The following is a 21122-nucleotide window of genomic DNA, read 5'->3' as shown; positions in this document are numbered from 1 at the left end:
ATTTCCCGCTCTGTCCCTAAGAAATGCCCTCGACAGCACATTATCGCTGTGAACTCCTCGAGTTTGGAAGCATGTTTCCCTTGAGGTCTGATAAAATTATCCCAATACTTTTGCCCTGGGGATCCTGGGCCCATATCTTTTAAAGCACAGTTCAGTTTAGACCATTCTGTTCTCTTTGATTTACTTGAACCCCAGGCCTTCGCGTGGGACAGCTGTCCTCTTAACAACCATCTCAGGCAAAATCTCAAGGAATCCTAGGTTCCACGGGCTTCAATCTCAGAGCGACAAAGTCACTTCTTATCGAGGTCTGATCTTGGGGGGCCAATTTGTTGTCCCTGCTACACAGTGTGTTTTAAATCATATCCAGCAAAAGAACTGAGAAAACTCTTCATAATAATAAACAATAATAATCATTTATTTGACACAACTAACACTATCATAACAAAATACAATATAATTTCACCATTTACACAACAAATGCTATCTTGTGCTTTACCTTAACTCTGGATCATATCCCCCCACACTAGAACTCGACCGTGCCCCACGTCGTGATGTCGCCCGGTCATCTCCCAATGATTTCAGGGGTATCTTCCTTTCTTGGTGGTTTGTCTCGAGTTTCCGCCCTGAGCGTGGTGTTGTGGCAATCCTTACACTCTAAATCTTCGTGTCCTTTTGGGAGGGTCTTCACCATTAACCAATGGATTGATCAGGCTCGTTCACCCTGATCAATCCGACCCAGTCAGGTGTTGGCATGACGATGGTCAGGTCATCCTCAGGTCTTCCTGGAGGTGCTGGGAACACATACCCTCCTCCAAATAAGGATGTGAGGTGCCCCCACTCCCCCCGTGTCTGGTACGTATCTCAATGTTTCCGATCACCCTGAGGATGACATTGCATCGAAACCATTCAACCCTGACTTCAGGTGTGTATTGTAGCGTCTGCAATAACCAGGTTCGTTACAAACTGTCTGTTGGTAGCTGCAGCCTGCCTGGGTTCTGCAGCATGTGGATTAGCACAATCACTTTGGTCAAGGCTGGTTTCCATTTCCCAGCATGCTTTAGTCCTTGTCCATTTTACATCAAATTAATCACAGATTTAATCTTTTTGAGCACATCTTCCCTTCAATTCCTGCATTCAATTCTGTTCCTGATAAGCCATAATGTTCTATTAGATTTTCCTGATTACTTGCTGTATGTGCATTCTAGCATTCAGTGATTCATGGACCAGGACTCCCAGATCCCTCTGCACCTCAGAGCTCTGCAACCTCTGACCTTTCAGATAAGGTGTTTGTTTTTAATTCTTTCTGACACAATGGACGGTTTCCCAGTTCCCCACATTTTCCTCCATTTGCCAGATCTTTGCCACTCAATGAACCAATCCATACCCTTTGTAGGCTCCTCATGTCCTCTTCACAACTCACATTCCAGATATCTTTGTGTCATCAGTAGATTTCACTCCATACCTTCAATCCCTCCATCCAAATCATTTCTATAAATTGCAAAGAGTTGAACCCATTGTTTCCCATTTCCCCGAATGCCGCTCCTCCCTCTACATTCAGATGTGGGTCCTGATTGCTGACACCACAGGTCCCTCTCCTGCCTGAGTAGCTGCCTGGTCACTGCCGGTCCCTCCGAGTGCCAGCAGCCTGGGGCATTTCTTCCTCAGACAGCTGCGGAGCTGTGGCAGTGAGGTGCTCACCAGCTTGTGCTGCCACACTCTCTAAGGCTAACCTTCCCACCGAGGTCTCAGGGTCTGAGCTGGTGGGGTGCCTTTTACACCTCAGTACTCTCGTCCTCATGTGGAGGAGATGGCTTGTGTGGGAAACGGCCATGTTACTGTGGGGGTGGTGGAGATGCTGGTGGTACCCACAAGGCACAGAGAGAGAGAGAGAGAGAGAGAGAAAGAATTACAGCCACTGGTTGGAAGTGGTGTGCGATGAATGAGACTGACAGAGCAGTTAATGGGAGAGTGGGAACAAAGCACAGCACAAGCTTGAGGAACAACATCTCATTTTCTACAGAGGAACTTTCCAGCCTCGAGGATTCAATATCGATCTCCCCAGCTTCAGATCTTCACTGTATGATGTCTCTGATTCCTACAATCTCCTTCACACACACAGTTTTCTTATTTGTGCCTTATTTACATTGCTTCATTTCCTCTTTCAACCCCATTAACAAATTCCTTACCTTTTACACTGGACACCATTTCACACGTTGTCTTCCTCTGTCGAAACAATAAAATATCCCATTTTCCCACCCTTTCAGCTCCGAACTGAATCATTAATTCTACTTCCCTCTCCAATGCTGCCTGATCTGCTGAGTTTCTGCAGCATTCTGTGTGTGTTTTAGTTTTCCAGCATCTGCAATATTTTGCTTTAAATGATGTTCTGATGTCTGATCCTGTCCTCCTCACTCTTCACTATCTTTCTGTCTCACTTGTTATCTCCAAACCTTGAAATCATGTCCTTTAGAAATAACATATTAGCCCATGTCATTTATATATGTATTATAAACATCTCTGATTCTAATATTGGTCATGAGGGATGAACAGTCTATGTTCCTGCAGTCTATCTCCCTTCTCATCAACCTGTCCCCGAGATGCTTTTACGCACATCTGGAACAGGTGGGATTTCAGCACAAGATCTCATACTTGGGGGACTATCACTGCACCACAAGAGCCCTTTACCTGAACAGTGTTTCTCTCTGAGTTATGTCCCTCAGTCTGTGTTATAGTCAGAATGCCATTGGTCCTTCAATTCACACGTTTGAATTTTCCTAACCTGTCAATTAAATAACACTTCACCTTTTGGAAGTCATATTCCTTCTGGAACATGAAACACGCTGAACTCAGCATTTCCAAAGAACTTCACTTTATCAAAGAACTCCATTCAGCCAATAACAGCTGTCACTTGTTCAACTCTTCTTCAAAGAAATAAACCTACATTTTATCTTGGTCATCAGGGGACACTATTACAAACATCCAGTCCTCTTGGCCCACTCCCACATTTTCATTGTTCCTTTACTCAGCAACCCTCACAGATTCTACCCAGACCAGGTATAAGTTTAACTTTACTCTGGGACAAAGGCACTGGATTGAAAGGAGTTCAATGAACCTGTTTGTTCAGTGACTGTAATTAATGTCAATCTCTGTGGGCCCTAACTGAGTCTCTGGGTGGATTCCTCCTTCTATTAATAAATGAGTCTCAGTTGCAACATTCCTCGAAACAGGGAGAGATGACAGATCAGAATCTGAGGAGAGCAGACTGCAATGTTCCCACAATGGGCCGGAGTCTCTCCGGGATAATCGAGTATTTTTCTACAAATTATCAACAGATGTATTTGAAACGTCGGATCCGATACATACTTCTGATTTTTCAACACATTTACTATCCGACTCTCGCTGCTGTTGGTATTCCAGGTAAGTGTCTCTGTCTGGCTGGTAATTCTGTGAATCACGGTTTAACTTTATTACTGTTCTTGTCATTTCCCATTCTGCTGCTTGCTGCTCCTGCTGTAACTAAGTCTCTGTCTCCCTCCCAGTAGGTTTATAAACTACTAGACTCCTGCTATTCTCACTTTAATCTTGTGACGCCCAATACCATTGTCTTTGGTTCCTGTCACAAATTCAGTTTTCTATCATTTGCCTTGATCCACCCCCTGGCTTCAGGCTGAACCAAAATGTTTGTAACCTCACGCCCCCCATTTAACCCTAACCTGAGGTTTGACCCCACATCTTCTTCATTGCAAAGCTTGTTTACCATCCCCTCTGTAATATCTCCGTCTCCTGCCTGCTTCATCCGGGATGCTGCACACTACACAGTCTCATGGTTTGATTAATCCAGACTCGAGTATTCCACTGATATCATCTTTAACCTCACAGTGTCAAACCTCAATAAACCAGAACCCATCCAAAGTTCTGCTGCCTGTTCTGAACTCCCATCATGTTTGGTTTACCATTTCTCTTTGTGCTAATTGACCAACAAACATTCCTGATCCAACAACTTCCCGTTTTAATATTCTCATTTTTGAATTCAAATTCCTTCAAGGCCTGACCTGTCTCATTATTCCCACCCCCCGGTCCCATCCTCATCGTCCCGTACGTAGAGTCACAGAGACACAGCACCCTTCCCCTTCTCAGTTCTCTCCCCATCGTCCTGTCAATCTATCCTCTTATAATTTCTATCCAAATCCATTCTGAAAATTCATTTCTTTCGATTTGTCTCTCCATCTTCTACATCTTACTTTTTCCCTCTCCCTCTTCTCATATTTAAACCTCTCTCTCTGTGTCTCTCTCTCTGTCTCCCCCCCTCTCTCTCTCTCTTTCTCTCTCTCCCTCCCACTCTCTCTCTGCCCTCTCCCTGTTCTCTGTGTGGTCAGAGTGAGGGAGGTGCACCTGCGTCTGTTAGTCAGTGTGTGAGGGCCCAGCACACCCACCCAGCCCCAGGATCACCCAACCAGACCCTCCAAGGCCAATGGGCTCCAGTGTAGGGCAGGCTTTCTCCAGACCAGCCGCAGCCCTCAGGAAGCACCTAGACCTGGTGGTAGAGCGAGAAAGCAGATGTGCTGGTGGCACAGGCGACATGTTATTGGAAATAGTTTTGCACATCTATGTGTTCACCCTTTACAATCAGCTATGTCTGTGAGTCTCTGTCCAGCTGCAAATCTGGCATTACAGGGACTGGAGCCAGCCATCCCTGTCACTGCACACCGCTCCATCACCCCAAGTGGGAGGTAACCCATAGCTACCGTATCCAGGCAATAGGGAAATCACAGGTCACTGTCACACTGGCAGGTACGCTCTCACTTTTTAGTGACACCAATGTGCTGCAGAAATGACTGGACTTCCCGAGATATTCAAGTTATTCCCAAGTTAACAAAATGTGCTGCTGAGAAGTGACTGAGGAGGATTCTGGGAGGAATCAGCTCAGCCACCAGGAGTGAACAAAAAGGAGGCAAGCTCCAGCCGAGAGGCCATTGTTGGAGCGGCCATTTTGAGAAGGGCTGCTTTGCTGTTGAAGTGTTGCTGGAGGTTTAAGTGTGGGTTTTGGTGGATACTGGGATACTCGGTGAGGAGGGTGATCAGCAACAAGGTCAGGGTACGATAAGATTCTGTTCTTTGTCTTCCTGTGAGTTGACAGAGATGGCAGTTAGGGCAGTGGAATGCTCCTCCTGCCAGATGTGGGAGATCAGGGAATAGTCTAGTGTCCCTGACGACTGTGTCTGCAGAAAGTGTGATCAGCTACAACTCCTCACAAACCGGGTGGTTGAGTTGGAGGGAGAGTGGGATACACTGAGGAGCATACAAGGGGCAGAGAGTGTGATAGACACTAGTTACAGTGATGTGGCCACACCACAGGTTCAGTCAGGGAGATGGGTGACTGCCAGGAGAGGCAGGTAGTGCAGGAGTCTCCAGTGGCTATTCCCCTCTCTAACAGGGATACCGTTTGCGATACTTTCTCGGGGGAGTACAACAGCAGCAGACAGGCCTGTAGTATCATGACTAGCTTAGCCACAAACCTTTGGGAACGCAATTGAAACAGCACATGAGGGGACTCGCTAGTCAGGGTCACAGACAGGGTATCTGTGGCTGTGACCGAGACTCCAGGATGGTGTGCTCCCTCCCTGGTGTCAGGGCTGAGGACGTCTCTGAACATTGTATCAAATTCCTCAGGGGGAGGGTGAGCGGGCAGAGGTCATTGTACACATTGGTACCAATGACATAGGGAGGAAAAGAGGTGAGGTCCTGAAGAGTCATGAAAGGGAGTTAAGCAGATGGTTAAAATGTAGGATTTCAAGGGAAGTAACTTGGGAACTATTAGTTTCAGCGAGAACAAGAAAAGGGGGATTTAGCAGATGAAATGTGTGGCTAAGAGCTGGTGCAGGGGGTAGGGATTCAGATTCTTGGATCATTGGGTCATGTTCTGGGGCAGAGGTGATCTGCCCAAGTGGGACATGTTGTAACTCAACTGGAGGGAGTCAATATCCTGTCGGGAGATTTGTGAGAGCCACTTGGGATGAGTAAAACTAATCTGGCAGGGAGATGAGGACAGGTATTGGGGGACATCCAAAGGAGTAGGGAGACATAATAGAAGGTTGATGACAGGAGAGAAGATAATGAGAGCAAGTAAAACAGTCGAGGCAGTGTTGGTAATCGTCGTACTAGACAGGGCAGACAAATGTACGCAGGAAGCAAGGGAAGTCAGGGTTAAACTGCATTTATTTCAAAGCAAGAGGCCTGACAGGGAAGGGAAGTGAATTCAGGGCATGGATGGATACATGGGACTGGGACATTACAGCGATTACAGAAACATGGCTGTGACCAGTGGGTGTGCCACAGGGATCAGTGATGGGTCCACTGTTATTCATCATTCATTTAAAGAATTTGGCTGTGAATTTAGGAGGTATGATTCATAGGTTTATGGATGCCACAAAGATTGGTGGTACAGTGGAAAGTGAAGAAGGTTACCTGGGAGTACAGTGAGATCTTAATCAATTGGGCCAGTGGGCTGAGGAATGTCAAATGGTGTTCAAGTTTGAGGTGTTGCATTTTGCTTTGTCAACCCAGGGCAGTCCGGATCCAGTTATTGGTCAGGCCCAGGGGAGTGTTATAGAACAAGGAGATCGAGGGGTACAGGTACATTGCTTCTTGAAGCTGGAGTCACAGGTTGGCAGGGTGGTCAAGAAGGCTTTCAGCATGCTTGCATTCATTGGGGAGAGCATTGAGTATAAATGTTGGGACATCTTGGGGCAATTGTGCAAGATTTTGGAAAGGCCACATTTGAAGTTACTGTGTACAGTTCTGGTCACCCTACTATAGAAAGGATATAATTAAACTGGACGAAGTGCAAAAAAAGATTTCCTAGGATGCTACCTGGACTGGAAGTTTTGAGCTTTAAGGAGAGTCTGGATAAGCTGGGAGGTATATTTCCCTTGAGAATATGAAACTTTATACATGTCCATAAAATCATGAGAGGCAGAGATAAGGTAGATAGCCAACAAGCTTTTCCAATGTTAGGGCAGTCTAAAATTAGAGAACACAGGTTAAGGCCGAGAGGGGAGATACACAAATAGGTTGAGAGGGACAACATTTTCCCACAGAAGGTGGTGAGTGTCTGGAATGGGCTCCCAGAGGTAGTGATAGAAGTGAGTACAATATTGTCATTTAAGAAACATTTAGACAGGTACATGGTTGTGATTGGCATAGAGGGATATGGACTAAACGTATACAAACTGGACAAGTTTAATTGTACCAACCGGGTAGCATGGACATGTTGGGCCGAAGGGCCTGTTTTCATGCTGTAAACCTGTATGACACTAAATGCTCTGAGCTGTTTGGGGAAGGAGCTGCAATGTACAATATTAAAGGGTCTGCCCTTCAGTATCTGGGTGTGTGCCGAGTGACCTTGCCCTTTGAAGGGGCCTCAAATTGCATGGACTTGCAGATACCCCACCCCCACCCGAGGTCGCACATCCAAACACTTACCCTGCTGGCCTCATGTTCAGGTGCAGCCATCTTCATTTCTGAGTCACAGCAGGATGGAAGGCAAGAGCAGGCTTCCCTCAGACACTGAGTTCCAGCCTCCTCCTCTGCACACAGGGGAACCCTCAAGGATAAAATAGCCCTTCCTACTAGCACACCCCCCACACCCTGTTAACCTCTCAGACCTCACACTTCTCCGAGTCCACAACAAACCCATCTGCATCTACATACTCTCCAGCCCTGAGCCCAGTCCCGTCAGGTCAATATGCCAGGTTTGGGAATGCACTGGCCCCCTCCTTGTATCCAGGGTATTGTTAACTCTCAGTGAACCCCTCCCCCTTATATAGTGAGTTGTCTCCCTGCAGTATCATCGTTCCTCAGCTTCCCAACTCCGATTCCCACTGTTATGTTCCCTCGGCGTCATTTCACAGGAGTGGTCTCCTTGGCAGTGACCTACGAGTGGCTCGGAGATGTGCCAGGATGGTGTGTGGTGAGAATGGCACATGTCAGATTCCAATGTCTGTGACCGTGGGCTGTGTGCGGTCACCACCCAGAAACCGTACCTTGAGCTGTTGGTGCTGGGGTTCCAAGCTGGAGGGCTGGAGGAACAAGCAGTGAGCTGGAGTCACCAGGTTCCCAGTCAGACCTCTTTCCATGACTGGAATTGTTAGTGTCTCGTTTCTATCCAGAGGATGATAGAATGGGCATCTGCATATTAATGAGGTGAGATTTGGTGTTAATGTGGGTGATTACGAGCAATGTCAATAAAGGCCTCTCACCACAGCCCACCTTGTTCTTGCCCCTGTTTTACTCGCTCGGTTCCTCTTGTACTGTAACTGTTCACTCCTTGTCAATCGTTTTGCCATTTTGAGCTGACTTTTATTTTCTGTTCCTGACCTACCAGCCAACGTTTAGCAATTATCTGCTTTTTATTGAACTTCAATGTTATTTTAAATGCGGATGGTGGGTGCTCCATTTGGAAGTTTTCCTTTCTCATTTTGAATGTATTTATTGTGTGTAATCTGAATTATGTCCTTCAATGCTGACCACTACTGAGTTTTCCCTGAACCTCATTTCCATGTTCACTTTCATGCTCTCAGATCTACCCTTACTTAAATTTATAACACAGGTCTTGGACCCATCCTTCTCTCCCTCACACTCTGTTTCCCCATCGGCTGTAATTTTTCCTGCTTCACACATTTCTCCAGTTACATATTTATAATATACTATTGAATCGATATATATCACTCTATTAGACCATAAGACCATAAGACATAGGAGTGGAAGTAAGGCCATTCGGCCCGTCGAGTCCACTCCGCCATTCAATCATGGCTGATGCGCATTTCAGCTCCACTATTATACTGTGTATTCCGAATCCGAATCACTCATTGTGTGGAACAAATATGTTCATGTCACCCTCTGCTTCTTTTGCCAATCATATTAAATCTGTGTGCTCTGATTATTGCCTTTACAGGTCTTTTGGAGCATAGAAACTGGAGGATGCCATTCAGCCCATCAAGTCTTCTCTGCCATTTAATTCAATCCTGACTGACCAGACACTTCAATGCCTTTTATAGACCATCCTCCTAACTCTTTCTGTGATTGATACTCAAAGATTTATCAACCACTACTTTCGATAGACTCGTAGGCTGAGCTGCCACAGCCCTCTGTGAAAGAGCTTTCCAAAGATATTGAACAAAACAATTTCTCATCAACAGAGTCCTAAATGGCATGTTTCTTATTGTTAATCAATGCTTATTTCGAGTCTCCTTGACCGATATATTCCTGTATCTATTTTGTATATCCTGCCAAGCATTCTGTAGATTTCCCACATGACAATAACTCCGATTTCCCTGGTCCATCCATGTATCTGTATTCCCTTCGTGCTGGAACCCGCACTGGTTAAAATGTCCTCACACCCATTGGAAAATTTCCACGTCCTTATTAAAGTGTGCTGCCTAGTACTGGTCACAGAGCAGAAAGCCCAAAGATATAAACATCAAATTCATCACTGATTGTTCTGACAAAATACATAGGTCTTCTCCAACTCCTTCACACTACCCTCTTGGTTCCAGCATAATGTAGCATTCCCCTTGGGAACTGCTGTGCCGATGGAATTGTTGAACTGACTGTTGTTCTGAATGTATTTAAGATGGTCATTGTGATGACTCTGTATTCCCCCATATGCCCTCCCTCCACAAGCGTTCTTTCTTGATTGACTCGGCCAGTGATGATCAAATGGTCGAATCCCTCAGTAAAACTGGTGATGTCAATCTCGATTCATTGACTTAAACAGCACTGAAGGACACTGGTCAACAAAGATCTGACAACACTAATGCCACTTTACACCTGTAGCTCTGGAGACCATCAAACAGAAGTGAATATTTAATGACTGATTAAGGGTTAAAATCGTTTCAACTCAATACCTTTTCAGACGGTGAGTTCCAGATGACCACCTCGCTCTGGGGAAAAAAAAAATATTTTCTCTCCTCTTTACCCTCTGCTTCTCACGGTAAATCTATGCCTCCTGTTTATTGACTTCTTTACTCATGGCGCAAGTGTCTTTCTATTCACCCTATCTCCAGCCCTCATAATCTTGTACACCTCGATCAGGTCCCCTCTCACTCCTTACTGCTCCAAGGTAAACAGCCCCAGCCTTTCCAATCTTTCCTCATTGCTCAGACCCTCCAGCCCAGACAACATTCTGGTGAATCTCCTCTGTTTCGTCTCGAGTGCAATCACATCCTTCCTACAATGTTGGTGACAAGAACTACAGACAGGACTCCAGTTGTGGCCTAACCAATGCACAACACCACCACCCAACCCGTCCGTTTCATCTAAGCCTCCGCTAATAAAAGACAAGTATCTAAAATGCCTTCTTAACCAGGTTATCGACCTGACCTGCTACCATCAGGGATGTGTGGCTATGCATCCGAGGTCTCTCTGATCATCAGTCCTTTCCAGGGCCCTATCATTCAGAGAGTAATCCCTTGCCTTGTAAGCCCCACCTAAAATAAAACATAGAACAATCCTGTGCAGTACAAGCCGTTCGTTCCTCGATGTTGCTCCAACTTAAGAAGTTAATCTGATGCCCAACCTACACCATTCCATTATTATCCATATGTATGTCCAATGCCCATTTAAATACCCTTGCCATGCCACGCCCCTCCTACTCTCTGAGTAAAGAAACTACCCGTGATGTCTGTCTGAAATCTATTACCCTTCAATTTAAATCTATGCCCCCTCATGTTAGCCTTCACCATCTGAGGAAAAAGGATCTCACTATCCATCATATCTAACCCTCTGATTATCTTTGACGTCTCGATCAGGTCACCTCTCAACCATTTTCTCTGCAACGAAAACAGCTTCAAGTCCCTCAGCCTTTCCTCATAAGACCTTGCCTCCATACCAGCAACATGCAAGTAAATCTCCACTGAACCCTTTCCATAGCTTCCCCATCCTTTCCCAGAACTCCACAAAATACTCCAGGTGGGGCCTTACCAGTTTCTTGTACAGCTGAAGCATGACCTCATGGCTCTGAAACTCAATCTCCCTACCAATAAACTTCAACACACCATATGTCTTCTTAACAACCCTGTCAACATGGGTTGTAACTTTCAGGGATTTATGCACCTGGACACTGAGAACTCTCTGTTCATCTACACTGCCAAGAATTTATCCATTAGCCCAGAACTCTGCATTCCTGTTACTTCTTCTGAAGTGAACTATCTCACAATTTTTTGCATTAATCTCCATTTGCCACTTCTCAGCCCAGCTCTGCATCTTATCTATGTCCCACGGTAGCCCACAACAGGGGCTGCATGGTGGCTCAGTTGTTAGCACTGCTGCCTCAAAGCGCCAGCGAACTGGTTTTGATTCCTCCCTCAGGCGAAAGTCTGTATGGAGTTTGCACATTCTTCCCATGTCTGTGTGGGTTTCCACACACAATCCAAAGATGTGCAGCTCAGGTGAATTAGACATGCTAAATTGCACATAGTGTTAGATGCATTAGTCAGAGTAAATGTAAGGAAATGGGTCTGGGTTGGTTATTCTTCAGAGGGTCGGTATGGACTTGTTGGGCCGAAGGACATGTTTCCACGCTGTAGGGAATCTTGTCTTTTGGCAATATCTGCAAAGCTACCTACCTCAGTGTCATCTGCAAATTTACTAACCAATCCTTCTACGCCCACATCCAGATCATTTATAAAAATGACAAACAGCAGTGGCTCCAAAACAGAAGCTAGCAGCACACTGCTGGAAACTGAGCTCCAGTATGAATATTTCCCATTTGCCACTACCCTCTGTCTTCATTCAGCTCGCCAACTTCTGATTCAAACCGCTGAATCAACTTCAGTCCTGAAATTCCATATTTTGTGCGATAGCCAACCATATGGAGCCTTATCAAAAGGCTTACTGACGTCCAATCCCTCGTAACCTTTTCCAAGACCTTCCCCATAACTGAATTAAGGCTCATTGGTCTATAATTACCAGGGTTGGCCCAAATCCTCTTCCTAAAGAAGGGAACAACATTTGCTATCCTCCAGTCTTATGGCAGTACTCCTGTTGACATTGATGACATAAAGGTCAACGCCAAAGGCCCTGCAATGTCCTCCCTGGCTTCCCAGAGAATCTGGGGGTAAATCCCATCCAGCCCAGGGGGCTTGGCTATTTTCAGATCTTCCAAAATGATAAAAACCTCCTCTTTGCCAACTGCAATCCTATCGAATCTAATAGACGGTATCTCGATATTCCCACTGACATTGACCTTTTCCAATGTGAATACTGATGAAGGGAAAGTAACCCTTTTTCCAGGTTGAGTTCCTGTTGTCCCTGCTCTGCCCAGCTGCCCAGGCCATTGATATCCTCCTTGAAGTTCTTTTTCATTCAAAGCAGATGTACTGCCCTTATGTTAACGTCAGTCAGACTGCTTCCTCAAATACATAGCAACACTTCCACAAGAAGACTGAAAGGCACTTTGCAGCATTCCCACTCAGAAAGCAGAAGTGAAATGGAACATTATATGAGACACCATCATCTATAATACAACACCCTGAACAGACAAGAAGCAGCAGTTAAGCATCACAGACTGGTTTGATGCTAAACATACTGTGACAGAGCCTGTCATTGAAGCCAAGAGTTCCACTCTCATCGATTACAAGAGAGATCTGAGTGAGGAATCTCTGAATGCAGGAAGAAACATTTGAAGTGAAGTATTATTATGATTATTATTATTATTATTATTCAGGTTACAGATACCCTCCTCACTTTTTACCACCCTGCCAAGTTTCATGCCGTCTGTGAACCTCTTTATCATATTCCCTGAATTTAAGTCTAAATGATTCATCGACACAACAGACAGCAAGCTCTGAGAAACCCCAGAGGAAATAGACTTCCTGTCACAGAAACATCCCTCAACCATTCCCCTCTCCTTCCTGTCTCTCAGCCAGTTTTCGATCCAACATGCCATTTACCTGGGATCCCATTGGCCCTTACTGTCTTGACCAATCTGCATGAGGGACTTTGCCAAAAGCCTTGCTGAAGTCCATGTAGACCATGTCATATGCACTGCCCTCATCAACACACCAGGTTACCTCCTTAAAACATTCAGCAGTTATCAAGCACAAACTTCCCGTAACAAACCCTGTGTCTGAGTAATTATTCTCTCTTCAGGTGCAGGTATAGTCTCCCTGCCCTGTCCTTTTGGTCCCCTTTGTTGGTGTATTTCTCTTGCAGCTGTGAGACTGAAAGGGAACCGAGATTGTCGAGCTTGCAGTTCTGAAACCACGTTGGGAATTGGGGGCAGATGCCTTAAGCCAGTGTCTGCAGCCTGACAAGGCCACATGGTGAAATCCTTTTCCAATGCAGGGAGGCTTAGCAGGGAGACACCTTGACAGTTATGGCAATCTCTGCAGTTGCTCTTGTTCATGTACAGGGTCACAATCCTTGCATCACACACTCTCTGTGGAAATGTCCTCTCCTCCAGAAGAAACAGAGAGGTTAGTGCAGAAGCTGCAGGAGTGGGGTTTTCTGTGCTTGATGAGGACTGGGAAAAGTGACTGGAGCTTTGTCCATGAGTGTGTGTCGATAGCTTTGTTAAAGCCCTCCACTGAGGGTTTGATTTTCAGCTCTGTCATAACAGCGAGGTTGTTCATGGTGTCCAGAGCTTCCTCAGTGACAATGTTCTCCCTGTGTTATAGCTCAAGGTGAGGATCTCCCCATCTCTCCAACTATTTGTTACAGAGGGTGATGATCTCTCCTGCCTTTGTTTCAGTCGAGCTGTTTCTTTTCCTCATGCATCTTTCACCTTTCCCATCCCTTCATCCGTACATTTCCCTGTGATGGAGTAGCTGTGGATATTCCGACAAGGGTAGAAATGTTATTATTGGATCGATGCTCAGCATTCTCTTGGACTTCACTTCAAATGTTTATTCCTGCATTCAGAGTTTCCTCACTCAGATCTCTCTTGTAATCGATGAGAGTGGAGATCTTGGCTTCAATGGCAGGCTCTGTCACAGTATGTTTAGCATCAAACCAGTCTGTGATGCTTAACTGCTGCTTCTTGTCTGTTCAGGGTGTGGTATTATAGATGATGGTATCTCAAATAATGTTCCATTTCACTTCTGCTTTCTGAGTGGGAATGCTGCAAAGTGCCTTTCAGTCTTCTTGTGGAAGTGTTGCTATGTATTTGAGAAAGCAGTATGACTGACGTTAACATAAGGACAGTACATCTGCTTTGAATGAAAAATAACTTCAAGGGTTCCCCGCTTACTTTGGTACAAATCAGAGAGATGTGTGCTTCAAAGTATAAAGAATTTATTTTTGATGGCTCCTCTTGAGAGTTATCTTTTGATTTTCAGGGCTGCCTTTACACTCTCACTGTCTCCTTTATTAATTGATGCAGTCAACATCTTACATTACCTTCTGTGTATGTTTTGCTGTGTTGGATACTTACATTTGTAAGCAGAATTCAAGGAACTTATCAATTTTATTAAGGAGAATGAACCCCCAATCAAGCCACAATGTTCTTGGAAAAGATTAATTTCCTGGATGGATGCTGTATTAAGTTGGTACAAGAGCACAGGCATAACTTAGCAAAATATGTTTTTTCCCCAATATAGCTGACACACACTTCATGAGACACACAAAGCTGTAACGATCCACCTGCTCCAAGCCCACAACCCACCTTTCCCCAGAGAGACCTTCATTGGCAGCAATTACTGAGCTGCATACTGGACCCGCATCCAAACCCTACTCACCAATCACAAGTTGTTTCTCTCTTGCATTTGTCACTGATAGGCTTATCAGTAAACCTATCAACAGCAAGCATGCAGAGAAGCAGCTTATGTTTGGAGGAGCACCTGCTTTCCATTCTCACCAGCATCTGGGGACTTTTGGAAAATTAAAACCAGCGCATCTGCTATCTCATTCAGCATTCCCTTGAAAACCTTTGGATGCATTTTGTCAGAATCTGGGATAAGTCAGTCTTTAGTTCAAATAATTTTCTGAGCAACCATACCTCATGAATGTCATTGTTTTTAGATCATACCTTCCTTTCAAGATTTGAAAATCACTAAAAGTCTCGAAAATTGCTAGCATTGATTTTATTAAGGTGTGACTTTACTCTCAGCTGAAATTAACATGTTCTTGTTTATCTTCCTTTCTCAAAGTTAACATAGTGACAATAGTGATTCTGTCGCAGAGAAAATGTGATCTTTCTAAATGTATCACTCGCTACCTGGTGGCCATGGCAGCAGTGGACTTACTGCTCATGATCATTGATCTGATATTGAGACACATTCCAATTATTTATAAAACTGAATTTACATTTCTGCAGACCATCCCCGTGTGTAACATCCATGCGGTCCTCGTTTTTGCAGCTATAGACTGCTCTGTCTGGTTCACTGTCGCTTTCACCTTTGATCGATTTGTGGCCATTTGTTGTCAAAAGATGAAAGGCAACTATTGCACTGAGAAAACAGCAGCCGTGGTTCTGGGAACAATAACTGTGCTCAACTGTTTAAAGAACATTTCCTGGTATTTTATGCTAACACCTTGGTATAGTCTGAGGAACCTGCCTTGGTTTTGTTTGGCAAAAAAAAATGTTATGTTATCTCTGATCTGGGGATCGATTGAGCTGATCCACTACATTCTGACCCCAGCACTCCCATTTGTTCTGGTTCTGCTGCTCAATGCTCTCACTGGGAGGTACATTTTAGTGGCCAGCAGAGCCCGCAGGAGACTCCAGCCTGACAGCAGGGGGCAGCATTCCAAGGACCGACACTTGGAGAGCCGAAGGAAATCCATCATTTTAATGTTTGTTATCTCAGGGAATTTCATCCTGTTATGGTCAATGTTTCTGGTGTATTCTGTGTGGAAACGAATGCATCGTTTTGGTTTTAAGGCTGTCGTTTTCCAATACATTTTACGAGATGTAGGATTCATTCTCCAGCTCCTGAGTAGCTGCACAAACACATGTATATATGCCGTGACCCAGACTAAGTTCAGAGAACAGCTGAAGAACATGGTCACATATCCTTTTGCTCGATTAGTGACATTTATGAAAAGATGAGATGGATTGATGAATTCTGGGATCAAAAACTATTTGGTTGGGGAATTGTCTGGTTAAATGTTTTCATAATGAAGCATGTACCAGGCCACCAGGAATGGTCAGTTTTACATTTTATTCATCAAATTTCCCATGTAACACAAGCAGTCGGTCTGTACCAGTTCCAACTGCCTGGTCTTATGAAGGTGTAAAGGGTACATTGAACATAACAGTGCAGTACAGGCCCTTCGGCCCTCAACGTTGTGCTGCCCTGTCATACTAATCTGAAGCCCCTCCCACCTACACTATTCCATGTATGTCCATTTGCCTGTCCAATGATGACTTAAATGCACTTAAACTTGGTGAATCTACTACCGATGCAGGCAAAGCATTCCATACCCTTACTACTCTCTGAGTGAAGAAACTACCTCTGACATCTGTCTTACACCTATCTCCCCTCACTTTAAAGTTGTGTCCCCTCATGTTTGCCGTCCCTATACTTGGAAAAATGCTCTCCCTGTCCACCCGATCTAACCCTCTGATTATCTTGTATGTCTCTATTAAGTCACCTCTCAACCTTCTTCTCTCTAATGAGAACAGCCTCAAGGCCCTCAGCCTTTCCTCGTAAGACATTCCTTCCATACCAGGCAACATCCTAGTAAATCTTCTCTGCACCCTTTCCAAAGTTTCCACATCCTTCTTATAAAGCGGTGACCAGAACTGTACACAATACTCCAAGTGTGGCTGTACCAGAGCTTTGTACAGCTGCAGCATTACCTCCTGGTTCCGGAACTCAATCCCTCTTATTAATAAAGGCCAAAACACTTTATGTCTTCTTAACAACCCTGTCAATCTGGGAGGCAACTTTCAGGGATCTGTGTACATGGACACCGAGATCTCTCTGCTCATCTGCACTCCCAAGAATCCTACCATTAGCCCAGTACTTTGCATTCTGATTACTCCACCCAAAGTGTATCACCTCCCACTTGTCCACATTAAACTCCATTTGCCACCTCTCAGTCCAGCTCTGCATCCTATCTATGTCTCTCTGCAACCTACTACATCCTTTGTCACTATCCACAACTGCACCAACCTTAGTGTTGTCCGCAAATTTACTAACCCACCCTTCTCAACCCTCATCCAGGTCATTTATAAAATTGGTGAACAGCAGTGGACCCAACACCGACCCTTGCGGTACGCCGCTAGTAACTGGACACCAAGATGAACATGTTCCATCAACTACAACCCTCTGTTTTCTTTCAGCAAGCCAATTACTGATCCAAACTGCTATGTCTCCCACAATCCCATTCCTCCTCATTTTGTATAATAGCCTACTGTGGGGAACCTTATCGAATGCCTTGCTGAAGTCCATATACACGACATCAACCAGTTTACTCTCATCTACCTGTTTGGTCACTTTGTCAAAAAACTCAATAAGATTCGTTAGGCACGACCTACCCTTCACAAAACCGTGCTGACTGTCCCTGATCAGATTATTCTTTTCTAGATGGTTATAAATCCTATCTCTTATAACTTTTTCCAACACTTTACCAACAACTGAAGTGAGACTCACTGGTTTGTAATGACCAGGGTTGTCTCTACTACCCTTTTTGAACAAGGGAACCACATTTGCTATCCTCCAGTCCTCAGGCACTATTCCTGTAGACAGTGATGATTTGAAGATCAATGCCAAAGGCTTGGCAATCTCTTCCCTTGCTTCCCTGAGGATCCTAGGATAGATCCCATCCGGCCCAGGGGACTTGTCTATTTTGACACTCTGCAGTATTTCTAATACCTCTTCCTTGTGAACCTCAATCTCTTCTCGTCTAGATGCAAGTATCTCTGTATCTTCCTTGCCAACATTTTCATTTTCTATAGTGAACACTGTCGAAAAATATTTATTTAGTGCTTCCCCTATCTCCTCTGACTCCACACACAACTTCCCACTGTTATCCTTGATTGGCCCTAATTTAACTCTCATCATTCTTTTCGTCCTGACATACCTATGGAAAGCCTTAGTGTTAACCCTGATCCTATCCGCTAACAACTTCTCATGTCCCCTCCTGGCTCTTCTGAGCTCTCTTTTTAGGTCTTTCCTGACTTCCTTGTAACCCTAAAGCACCTTAACTGAGTTTTCACATTTTGTCCGAACATAAGCTTTCTTCTTCTCCTTGACCAGGGATTCCACTTCCTCAGTAAACCACAGCTCACACGTTCCATATCTTCCTCCCTGCCTGACAGGTACATACTTATCTAGGACACACAGGAGCTTTTCCTTGAATAAGCTCCACATTTTTAATGTGCCCATCCCCTGCAGTTTCCTTCCCCATTCTACGCTTCCCAAATCTTTCCTAATTGCATCGTAATTTCCCTTCCCCCAGCTGTAACTCTTGCTCGGTGGTGTACACCTATCCCTTTCCATCACTAAAGTAAACCAGACAGAATTGTGATCACTGTCTCCAAAGTGCTCACCTACTTCCAAATCTAACACCTGGCCAGTTTTGTTACCCAGTACTAAATCTAAAGTGGCTTCGCCCCTTGTAGGCCTGTCTACATACTGGGTCAGGAAGCCCTCCTGCACACACTGGACAAAAACTGACCCATCTGTAGTACTCATAGTGTAGTGACCCCGGTCAATATTTGGATAGTTGAAGTCCCCCAAGACAACTACCCTGCCTCTCTCACTCCTTTCCTCTACATCTCTGGGACTATTCGGAGGCCTATAGAAAACTCCCAGCATGGTGACTTCTCCTTTCCTGTTCCTAATCTCAGCCCATACTACCTCAGTTAATGAGTCCCCAAACATCCTTTCCACAACTGTAATATTGTCCCTGATCAACAATGCCACACCGCCCCCTCTTTTACCATCTTCTCTGTTCTTACTGAAACATCTGAATCCTGGAACCTGCAACAGCCATTCCTGTCCCTGCTCTATCCATGTCTCTGTAATGGCCACAACATCGAAGTCCCAGGTACCAACCCATGCTGCCAGTTCACCCACTTTATTTCGGATGCTCCTCACATGGAAGTACACACACTTCAAACCAGGTCCTCGCTTGCCAGTGTCAGATACTTGACTTGGGAACTCCCTACTCTCATTCTCTTCTGTACCTGTCCTACAGTTTTGGTTCCCATCCCACTACTGTATTAGTTTAAATCCACCTAAATAGCTTGAGCAAATTCCCCCCCCCCCCCCCCCCCCCAGGATATTGATACCCCTCTGGTTTAGATGAAGACCATCCTGCTTGTAGAGGTCCCACCTACCGCAGAAAGAGCTCCAATTATCCAAAAACCCAAAACCCTCCCTCCTGCACCATCCCTGTAGCCACGTGTTCAACCCCTTTCTCTCCCTATTCCTCACCTCACTGGCACATGGCACGGGCAGCAAACCAGAGAAAACAACTCTGTTTGTCTGAGCTCTAAGCTTCCATCCTAGCTCCCTGAATTTCTGCCTCAAGTCCCCATCTCTCTTCCGACCTATGTCACTGGTGCCAATGTGGACCATGACTTGGGGCTGCTCTCCCTCCCCCCGAAGGATCCCAAAAACACGATCAGAGACTGTATCTTGAAGAGAGTTAATTGCTCACAGAACGACCTAATACAGCACCAAGGTACCTATGTAGCATTGGGTCAAACTTCTAGATTAGTTAGGTTACCTGGAGATGACAAAACAAATTCAAATTTGGCCAATCTTTTGAAATCATGCCCCAAAATAATAATCTCCAATGAAGTTTGCTTTAGCGTTTTGACAATATTAGCACAAATGAAACGATCCAATGCCTCAGAAGATAAAACCTGAAAAAAATTGAACATTTGGAGGAGAACTGCCAAGCCACCAACATATGCAGACTGCCCGGAGAATAACCCTCTTAAAGGTACATTAGCCCTTCTTACCTTCATAACACCTCCCCACTGATGAAAACAAATGGAAAAGTGGCTTTTTTTCTATTCTTTAAACCAATTACCTTAACATACAGATAACGTTAATCGAAGTTCACCCTAACTTCCTCCTGAGGTTTGGTTGCTGTTTTGATAACAATTCAACTGTGACCAACCAATTTAGACCAAACACTCAGCCCTTCAAAGCCAATCGAATTTCAAATCTGATGATATTGACAGCCTGAAACCAATCCAACGATAGGAATTTCAGGTGGAATCCAGGGGGTAAAAACAATTGTTTTTGAACATCGAGGAGAAAGTGAACCAACAGCATTGAACAGCTCTGAAAGAAATCTCAGAACGCACCCATTATTAAAGGTGCAAAGGAATTTTATACAAAGATACTCACAGTCAAAACAGCTCAGGGGGAAACAGCAGGATTAAAAGGATGGAAGTAAACAGCACATTCAGAAGAGCAGAAGGAAAGCAGCATACGCTACTGTATGGACTTTGAGAGATGGAATTAATTTAATGTTTCATAATTGTGTTATTGAAGCAGCATTTTAATTGGGTTGGGGTCAGATAGGGAAAAGGGGATTGGGTTTGTTCATCGTTTTAGTTTAGTGTTCACTACTGAGTTAGAAGAATGAATGGTAATGTTTTTCTTTACAGAGTGGAAATCAGGGGGTTTCTTTCACTCAGATGTGGTGAAAGAGACAAAGCTGGTGGGATTAGTGGAAGTAGTAAAAGGAACCTCAATAGAGGTCAAGGAGCTGTAGGAGAGTGCACAGAATACGCAGGGACTACGTGTTGAGTTAGTGCCTGATCTCAATGAAGTCTTCACCTCTGTGGGTAACGTTTACTCAGGAAGAACTGGGGGAGAAAGGAAAGAAGTTGCAATTTCAAGAGATACAGGATCTGGTGAGTGTCTAATACTCAGAGATGAAAGTATTTGCACTCCTTCTGAACAGTTTTCTACAAGAATGGTAATTTGTGGAATCGATGGACTGAAAATTTGCATTCCTCTGTCTAAGATCAGGTTGGAGAGCCAAATCAAGTTTGGGGAAGTGATAGCGAGAGTTACTGACAGATTGTTACTTCCAGGAATACAGTTTGTTCTTGGAAATAACCTAGTAGGATCCAAGGTGGGAGTGATACCCCTTGTGTGCAGAAGCTGAAGGAGGACCAGGGAACTGAGGTCTTTAAAAAATATACCTTG

General features: G+C 44.7%; 1 protein-coding gene across 1 annotated transcript; it reads left to right on the top strand.

The window, feature by feature from the left end:
• Window positions 1–3233: 3233 nt before the first annotated feature.
• LOC148148626 (putative G protein-coupled receptor 139) lies at window positions 3234–16048 on the top strand. Its single transcript, XM_087992349.1, has 2 exons — window positions 3234–3417; window positions 15147–16048. The coding sequence occupies exons 1-2, from the start codon at window positions 3234–3236 to the stop codon at window positions 16046–16048; spliced, it is 1086 nt and encodes a 361-aa protein (XP_087848475.1).
• Window positions 16049–21122: the final 5074 nt, after the last annotated feature.

This window comes from Chiloscyllium plagiosum, unplaced genomic scaffold (genome assembly GCF_037043375.1).
Source record: "Chiloscyllium plagiosum isolate Xiang-an unplaced genomic scaffold, Cpla_swu_hap1 HiC_scaffold_12, whole genome shotgun sequence".
Classification (NCBI taxonomy): domain Eukaryota; kingdom Metazoa; phylum Chordata; class Chondrichthyes; order Orectolobiformes; family Hemiscylliidae; genus Chiloscyllium; species Chiloscyllium plagiosum.
This window is presented reverse-complemented; position numbering and strand designations above follow the sequence as displayed.

Bases quoted from the DNA above. Each gene is read 5' to 3' on its own strand.
- LOC148148626 (XM_087992349.1), top strand. From the start codon at position 3,234: ATGACAGATCAGAATCTGAGGAGAGCAGACTGCAATGTTCCCACAATG. The intron at 3,418-15,146 runs GTAAGTGTCTCT...CCTTTCTCAAAG, and splicing joins CGCTGCTGTTGGTATTCCAG to TTAACATAGTGACAATAGTG.